This window comes from Schistocerca piceifrons, chromosome 7 (genome assembly GCF_021461385.2).
Source record: "Schistocerca piceifrons isolate TAMUIC-IGC-003096 chromosome 7, iqSchPice1.1, whole genome shotgun sequence".
In the NCBI taxonomy this organism is placed as follows: Eukaryota; Metazoa; Arthropoda; class Insecta; order Orthoptera; family Acrididae; genus Schistocerca; species Schistocerca piceifrons.
The window spans coordinates 528931773-528941747 of NC_060144.1; the positions used below are offsets into that span (position 1 = coordinate 528931773).

The following is a 9975-nucleotide window of genomic DNA, read 5'->3' on the forward strand; positions in this document are numbered from 1 at the left end:
GCTTTTCAAATCATTGCAAAGAGACATGAAAAACGAAGCTTTGGGCCATATTCTTATTAACATGTTTACCTTATGAGAATTCACTCTTCCGCCACTTATATCAGTACACATTTTATATTTTTCACCAAATGAAAAAAGGGCAGCTCCATTATTACATTAAAGAAACTGAGGACTTCAGGTTAAATATTCCTATGATATCATTCTTAGTATTCTATCGCTGTAGGTGATACTGTGGAAAATAGTTAAAGAAAATCGTAATGCAATACCACTAGCTATGACAAGCATAAGCAGCTGCCTGCAAAAATTAAGTTACACACTGAATATTACAATGGAGACTTATAATGTAAAGAACATGCAAAAATTAACATAAAAAATTACAAAAACATGAGTATCTCTCATTAAAACAATACAAAAATTGTTGCTATGTTGTAAGTAAACTTTTCCACAACAGTTGCACTGAGTCTGACATAATAGTTCTTAGATGTAATATGGGTTTGCTCACATAAGCTAACTTATGTGTGTATATGGCGCTGGTATGTCAAACAAATAAGGTACAGAACAATATCACTGATATCACAGTAGAAAATAATATGGTACTAAAGTACAGGTTCTAAGGAAAAAAGCTGAGTTTTCTCATTCTACCCCTGTTACTATGATACTGGTTGGGCCCAGAAGGCTTGAAAAATGGAACAAAACATAACTGAAACCATACCAGTCTCTAGCTGCTATTTAATTCATGTTACATTATGAAATTTCACTGTTGTTTGTTCTCATGTCATTGTAAATGATACACAGAAACACATTTACCTTTATTTAAAAAATTACATGGAGCAAACCATCTACCAATGTCCAAGGAAGCAAAGTAGAAAGATATTGTAAAGAATACAAGTTTTCGCATAATATATAAGTGAATAAACTGCTGAAACCTGTTTTGTTGATGTTCTCTAGAAACATTTTTTGTTCATGTTCTCCAAGATAAACTGTCAATGCAATATGGGCTGGAGATGGAAAACTGAATGACACCTAATATGAATTTCATATGCTGACTGCACTTCATAACACGTTTAAAACACCAAACATGACTGTATAGTTGTGAATCTGCAATTGATCTCAAACCTTAAAAACATAACATTTTACTTGCAATAAAAATGAATACACAAATTTATGTTCATCACTCTTGAGATGCAAATAAATGAGTGACATTCTGTAGCTCCACAAGCGGTATGCTCCAGAGTTTCTAGTACTCAATGACAAGCTGGCACAGTTATTTTTATCTTAAAGTGATGTTTCCATTTTACTGTCTGTATTTTAACAGAACTTTCATGACTATCATTGTAAAATCACACATATATGCCTGCATACAGTACCAAAATCTTTGAAAATTATTTGGGTGCTGTATAATAACTGGACTACAGTTGCTTGTGTTTTAAAATATTTAGGAACAGTGACACAAACATACACTAATCATCTACAGTTGGAGCTATAAAATACTGTGATTCCTGAATCAGAGCTCAGTGTGGCCATAACAAAAAAAATTCTTTTCACATTCCTTCCTTCGATGTACATTTAGTAGTCTACCTGGACTAACTCTTCCGTGGTTCTTAATGGTAAGTCTACACCAATGAGTATAGTAAGAAAGTATTTATGAGTATTTCTAACTCTTCTAGTACACTGGATAAATTCACGACAATATCCATCACAACCAAACATCATAAAATGTCAGTGAACTAGCTGCTGATTCTGCTGTCTCCTACAATTTCTGAATTTATCCGCACATTCCTGGGTACACTTTTAGTTCTCAAGGGACCAATATAACTTAGCAAAACAGGTAAGAAAATTAAACCATGTCCAGCTCCAAAAAGAATAATGAGAAGATACATTCTGAAGTAAAAAACCTGAAATATCTGAGAGTTTGCAAGTGCTAAAACTGTTATGCCGACAAATTTCGTTAGTGTAATTCCAGAAAATACTGAGCTCCCAATATTAGTCAGTGAATCTGAGACTCTCAACACTCTATTGCTCTCATCTGAATGGATATAAAAATGTAGGAGATGTGAGCAAAATTCAACTGATATTCCAAGGGACAACACCAAGTTAATAAGTGAAACTGCATTCAGTATATGTGCCACCAGTACATTATTCCAGCAATGTCAACAACAATTGCAATTATTGTTAACATCAATATTAGAGCTGATGCTATATCAAAGCTCATTAAAACAAATGTCACAATGAAAATACCTGCAACAGAAATACCTAAGATTTTAAGTGTATCATGCCACATCGTTAGGTACTGTTCATAGAAAACATAAAAGACACTGTATGGAAAGACAATTACTTCTGAATCAACGCTGTTGTTTCTTAACACCTCATTTATTGCATTTGATATATTTGCTGACAGAGAAACTGCAGCCCCAAAAGCCTTATAATAATCTCTCGAACTTTTCAGAACTGTATGATAACTCATAAAATAACTGGCTCTAAACTCTGACAAAGTGCCATTATCAAACTTGTAGTTAACGGCACTAGAATATGAGCCATGACCAGCTTTCCCACATGTTGTTGTGGGATTGTCTTCCAGGAAATAAGGTAAATACTTTTTAAAATCTCCTGCTTGAGGACGATAATGGTTATCTAGCTTGATATCACAATATCTGCATTTAGTATAGTCATTTGGACAGAAGGAGCCATTATTGGGAAAATATTTACAACAGTTATCAATGCTACACCAATCAAAATAATCATCTATCCACGAAGTTGCTGGTCGAGCTATGTATGTGATATTTGGCTGCCTTGAAGCACTAAATATCTTAGTTGTAAGCGAGTTATGGTAACAATACTGACTGCCACAGAGGGAATTTTGTACAATATCTTGTGAGTAATCAATGTCCCCATCGACAACAAAATACACAGGAGGTCCAATGGACAAATAATTTTTCATAAACTCAAAATATTTTGATACATATGAATCCCTTGGCATAGACAATTCTTGATCCAGACCCACTTCCAAATTGGGAATAAAAGCAATATTGAAACACAGAAATCCAAAGAAAGCAACAAACACAAAAGCCCGTACAGCTGAATTCATTAAGAATGGAACATATTTTGTTCTAAAAAATTCATACAGAACACCATCAGACGAAATGGAGTCTGACTGTGAGCTCTGCACACAACAACAGATATCAAAACGGTTGTCTTCTTGTCTGCCAGAATCCAATGCCAGTAAACTGACAAAGCAAGAAACCTGAAGGACAAAATCAACAAGAAGAGCAAAACCTGAATACATCGCAAATTCACGAACTGCTGGCATGCCTGATGCTGTTCCAAGAAAAAAGCACAAGCATTCAGCTAAAGTTGAAAGTAAAATGGACGGTCCTACATGTGACATAATGCGTCCAATGTGCTCTGCTTGACTCTCATTCTCAAAACGTTTGCTTCTCTGGTATGACTGCACAATAATAAACACATTATCTACACCTACAGCCAAAATAAGAAAAGGCATAACTTCAATAATAATCATAGTAACTGGGACGCGTATGTATCCAAAAAATCCTACAGATGCTGCTACTGATGCAAGAACAATAAGGACACCACCCAGCCCAAGTGAAATTTTTGCATTAATCAACAACAACGCAAAATCTTTCATTATCTTACTACACAAATCTGAATCCTCTCTATTCCTTCCTCCAGCTTGGGTGCTGTCTTCAAGCACATTTTCAGGGTTATTTGCCATTTTGGATCCTGTTACTTTACCTAAAGAAATAGCAACATACAAAATCATTGCCAGATAACTAATGAAAACTGTCTTTACATCTGCTGTTGAGCTGCGCTCCAATTCATCCTGAATTGATCGTTCTGCATTGAAAGCTACATCCATAAAGGGAGGTTTTGTTTGCATCCAGTTTCTCATAAACTCAATAAAAAGTTTCTCCCACTTCAGTGCTGGTTGCAGCGCTGTTTCATTTTCATAGTTTCAGACAACGAACGTAAGTATGAGAGCTGTGACATTCTCATAATTTGGATTCTCTGACAAACTATTTTCATCACTAAGAAACCCACCAACAGCAAGTGCAGGATCTACTGCTCCCCTAAAACGAGCTAAGCAATTGATATTATAAGGATTTTGACTACAAGTTTTAAAGTGATCCAAATAGTTTACAGTATAATTAGATTCCTCACTTGTAGAATTAAAAGTATCTAAGTCATCTTGGTAATAGCCCCATATACTTTGTACTGCACAGTCTGAAACCTGTGCAGGACCTGTAAAAAGAGATGTGAGAGGGGCAAAACAAATTTTTTCAAGACCGACACCATCAGATTGACCCAGCAATTCTATCTGTCTCTGAAGTTTATACACCTCTAACAGGAATGTTGTGTTAAACACTGGACCAAAGTCCACAGGTCCATTAGATGTTTGATGAATTATTTTGTCAAGTCCTACTGTTGTAAGAATTATCTGTTCCATACGATAAAACGGTTCAAAGGTGACATCAAAATAGTTCTTTTCTACTCTTGCATTACTTCTGGGCAATACCCACAATTTAATTGGGATACTCGCCATTTTAGTGTTAGGCAGCTGGCTGTGAACAGCGCGTAGCGCTAGGCAGTTGGTGGTGAGCCGCCAGCAGTGGTGGATGTGGGGAGAGAGATGGCGGAGTATTGAAATTTGTCATGAACTGCTATATTTATATATGATGATATCAAGGTAAATACATTGTTTGTTCTCTACTAATATCTTTCATTTGCTAACTATCCCTATCAGTAGTTAGTGCCTTCCATAGTTTGAATCTTTTATTTAGCTGGCAGTAGTGGCGCTCGCTGTATTGCAGTAGCTTGAGCAGCGAAGATTTTTGTGAGGTAAGTGATTTGTGAAAGGTATAGTTTAATGTTAGTCAGGGCCATTCTTTTGTAGGGAATTTTGAAAGTCAGATTGCGTTGCGCTAAAAAATATTGTGTGTCAGGTTATGCACAGTCGTGTATAATTGTTCAAAGGGGACGTTTCACTTATCGCACCGTTCAATAAGGAATTTCTTTTCAACTCCGACCAATCGGGTTTCGAAGAGGAAATGTGTATGAAAAAATTCTGAGAATTAGAGGTACCAAGAGAGTTGTATCAAGATTCATTAACATGTGCCTTAACGCATTCGTATACAATTATGCCAACTGTTCATGTAAATGGAAAACTCGCTGGATAGAAATTTATTGTGCTGTGAGAGGTTGGGGGTGCCCTACCCCCCTACGATTCTTTCACGTGTGCGTGATCTTGCAAGGACAGTAAGAAATATTTACGTCACAGCAAGCGAGGGTGGGAAAATGGGTGTAAGAGTATTGCAGCTATGGTATGAGTACTGCTGTTGACCAATAGCTGGTCAAAATAACTTGCTATTTCACGATTCCTGGTCTGCGTAAAAAAAAATAAAAAAAATAAAAAATCATACTCGTTAAGAGCAATCCATCCCTCCTGAAAAGTGTGTCACATTGCAGTTCGTACGATCTGGGACCACTGGACAAATTCAGCCTCTGGATGTTTGTATTTTCCGTGCCAAATAAGACACATTATCGCACTAACTACAGCTAAGCCTCATAAAAAAAGACAGTTTCACGATAAGCTCCACGACACACTGCTTGCGTTCGGTTGCATTGCATCACATTCCATGAGTTCTCATCTTCCCGTTACGCCAATATGATTCTATATGCATTCCTTAAAAGTGGATACCTAGCAGAACGTCCTGCATGGTTCGTAACTCTCAAAGAGTTCGCCTTCGATGGTAATGTTGGGAACCCTTGTGATCACTGTGATACGCCATTTTCCATTCGGTGTTCATGGGGCAAGTTAATGGTTTGTTTTGAACATTTATTGAATATCGAGATGTCCATATGGTGAAGGGGCCACGGCCTTGCCGCAGTGGATACACCGGTTCCCATGCGATCAAAGAAGTTAAGCACTGTCGGGCGTGGCCGGCGCTGGGATGGTTGACCATCCAGCCGCCATGTGCTGTTGCCATTTTTCGGGGTGCTCTCAGCCTCGTGATGCCAATTGAGGAGCTACTCGACCGAATAGTAGCGGCTCCGGTCAAAGAAAACCATCATAACGACCGGGAGAGCGGTGTGCTGACCACACGCCTCTCCTATCCGCATCCTCATCTGAGGATGACACGGCGGTCGGATGGCCCCGATGGGCCACTTGTGGCCTGAAGACGGAGTGCATATGGTGAAGAGTAATAAAGGCATCCAATAGAAGGTTGATCTCTGCACCCCCCGGCACTCATTTTCTGTCGTCCTCCTGACGTATTTTTCCTGTCATAATTGATAACAGAACACTTTCAGATGAGCCTTACTGAAGACTGAACTTGCGATCTCGCTCGCAGGGGGTTCTTTGTGAGACTGTTTTATTGTTGTATATTTTTAACTGTATGCGTTTAAGCCATTAATTATGATGCACGCTGTAGTTCCAGCTGTTTAAGATGACTGACCAAAGATGTTAGTGAGTAAGAATATGCGGTAGTTGCTGTCACTTCTGGATTACGTGTACATGCAAACAAACGACAGTGTGCCTGACACGAACACGAGACTGCTTGCGGGCTTAGCGTTAAACTCTACAGTAATTTACTACCGCGATATCTGCTCAAGTTCTGAAGTAATCTTGAGCAAACCAGTTCGAATCTGTTAACATACAAGTCAAATAAAAATGCAAATGACTTCGACTGCCATCTCGTGATTACTATAATTTATGGCCTCAGGCTGTCACGAGTACCTCTTCTGCAGTGGAGTCCGATTGGATATCTTTGTGCTTGCTTACAAAGTTACGCTCACCACTAAAAAGAACGAGCAATATTGAGGTTACGACAGGACACGACTTGTTACGTGTAAGTGAGCCAGGGGCTACAAACGTTGGAAAGACTAAGCCCACAGCTATGTAAATAGCAAGAAATAACAAGACGACTCTCATATTGTAATGCTAATAATATAATATACTGACTATATAAATTACTGTTCGATAGTAAAACAAGTTAAGATCATAAAAACGTAGAAGGAATAAATTCCTGGGACAAAAATGGGGCTAAAAACTCGAAGAATCAGTATCAAATGGCTTGCATTTACCATTATTATTATTGTAACTACCACTATTACTACTACTACTACTACTGTTACTACGACTGTCACATAAGCCAGACATACCGTAAAGAAACTTCACGAGTTTCGTGTCAACTCTGAACTCCCAATCTCTTGTGACAAGACGCACTACATAAAATTTTATGAGGAGATGAGGCACGAGAAAAACACCAGTTTGCTTCTGTTCTACAATACTGTAGAACAAAAGCAAACTAGTGCTTTTCATTTATTATAATGTTGTTCTACCAAGAACCGACGGAAGATTCAGTTAACTCGAGAAAACATCTATAACCGTAGTACGACCCTTGCTCGATGATGAAGAGGAAAATAAGGTTTCACACCCAGTCAATGTCGACATACATCACCATAAGCGGACAAGAAATGGAGCCCTTCACGGAATGGTATCAGCTTCATTCTCAGTTAAGCGTGATTTTGTGTTCACGCCAGGCCTCCTGTCGCTCGTGCATTACCCTCACTTCTCCCCAAGCAAATTCAACTCGGCCTTTCTCACAAAACTAAACTGGACTGGAATATCCTCTCTCTTTAGTACAACGAGTATTAACTAGAGCAATTTAGTTTAAATGCGCATATTTAACGCGTTCTCGTTGCTAACAGTTCATCGTTTTACAGCCGTAGCCCCACAACGGAGCACTTCAGACCAATGATTATTTGGAAAGTACCGCTCCATTCGACGTTCCCTACCCTGCTGTGACGTTATGTAGCTATGGACAGTTATGATGAGGTCTCTTTGGTTCACAAGCGTCCCATGTGGGAATAATATAGTGTTGGGGTTTGGGTGGAGTGGAAACTGTGGAGGGTTTGTGCAAACGTGTTCTTATTTTGCAGTAGCAGTTATTAACTAACATATATTATCACAAAAAAGGTCATATGAGATCAACCGAAATGGTTCGCAGTTAGTATAAAAACAAACGGTACTATTCTCTTAAATAATCATTACATTAGAGGGCAAAGCACAAATAAAAATAACATTAATAATAATAATAAACCTTATTCTAAACAGATAAAATGTTTTCAAACACCAATCTCGTTAGACCGCGTCACATGCCGGTACGAATGGCACCAAGCTAGAGGAAATGAACGGGCATCACAATATTAGCTCGTAGTAATTTTATAAGCCGACAACCATTATAGTATAGTTTCTTGAAAATTTGTGTGTGTGTGTGTGTGTGTGTGAACAATATGTAACACCATAGCTCTAATGCTCTACTGATTTATTTTGCCTTTTGTTTTATTTAATGTTACATCGTTGAGCTTCTGTAAATGTTGTTTGATTGAATCGATAACATAAAATTATATACTCCTTTCTTTGTAAAAACTTTGATGTCATGATTTGATTCTATGCAATGTACTATGTCTGTAATTTAAATTCTTTGTCTCAATTGGAGGGAGACAAAACTTACTGCATATATTTGGAATTTGGGTGAAGAATTTTTTGTAGAAACACTAATATGTGCAAATGTTCTGTTTTATTTAAAATGTTTGTTTGCTGTTATGCAAACTGCTGACCTGCACTTAGGATTCTTAGTTACTCTGTATGGAAAAGGTAATGTGGTTCCCCTCGGGAACGGAACTTAGTAGCGCGCGCAAATTCTGGTTTGCCTAGGTAGAAAATGTGGAACAAGAGTCAGTCGGGGACGAGCCACCGAACTGTGCACTGCCCATGTAAAAGTTGTATATTGCGCTGGTTCCGAGAGAGGCTTTTCCTGCCGCTTTCCAATGCCTCGGATGGATGGATAAATAGCTGGAACTATTCTGGAATTTGTATCTATCATCGCCACCAAGAAGGGACAGAGTCCAGCAATTCTGCCTGCAAATCCACTTACCAATATGCAGCTGCCACCACATTGCGCAATCATTATAATGGAGCACTATAGTAATGTTCAGTGAAGGATCAGCTCATTGGATATTTTAGTGTGCACAAATATAAGGTAACTTATAACTGAATTCATGTACCCACCTTGATTTTCCCCTATCACAATACCTCTCAGGTTCCTCTCCATTTGAACTATGATTACCGAGTGTCCTAGTTTGTGGAAAAAATGAAAGCCTCAAAGCCAAATATTTAATCAAATAATGTTGTTTGATCTTTGGTAAGAAAAGAGTATTCAGATTTACTGTGGATTTAGTGAAATTGTGGGAGGTGGTAAATGTAGTCTTGTGAAAGCCTCCCAGTGATGGAAACAGTCCAATTTAAAGTTTTTTTGGAGTTTCAAAGGCACCTATTTAATCATTTACTTCAAAGTAGAAGACTATGGTAATAAAGACAATTTGCTGTTTCTTGTAAAAGTTAAAAGTTCTTAAAACTGAGGCTTATAAAGTTTTGCTTAGTTAATGATCATAGTGCTGCCTGTAGTAAATGTTAAAAGGTGAGTCAGTTTCTTGCAAATTTGTCAACATTGTATCTCATTGCAGTAAAAGACGTGAACTGCAGTTGTGGAAAGTTATATACTCATGCTTGCTAAGCACTTCTTTCTTTTGGGTATTGAAAGTACATATTAATAGTGTAATAAGATCCACAGGTTATCCTTTACCACTATTTATGAAAACAATTTCTTTATTCAAAAGACAGTGAGAAGTAACCTGTTAGTGAATTCCATTTAACTTCCATTTTAAATAGTAAAGTATTTAACTGAGAGAGACTTAACCTGTGACTAGTTCATAATTTTGCAGTGAACTACATTTATAATTTTATGTCAACTAGGAAAGTGTTTGAAAAATAATACTTAACCTATGTCCAATTTATGATTCTGCAGTGAATATTAATAGTAATGTTATAAAACTTACTCGGTTTGAATAAGCCCTGAACGTAATAGTGTGTTCCGTTATCTGTAGTGTTCATGCAAG

General features: G+C 37.7%; 1 protein-coding gene across 1 annotated transcript; it reads right to left on the reverse strand.

Annotated features, from left to right (window-relative positions):
• Nucleotides 1-1727: 1727 nt before the first annotated feature.
• On the reverse strand, nucleotides 1728-4558 carry LOC124709066 (NPC intracellular cholesterol transporter 1 homolog 1b-like). The gene is given in 3 exon segments (XM_047240715.1): nucleotides 1728-2119; nucleotides 2122-3646; nucleotides 3746-4558. Coding segments are annotated over 3 exon segments (2730 nt in total).
• Between the last annotated feature and the right edge of the window lie 5417 nt (nucleotides 4559-9975).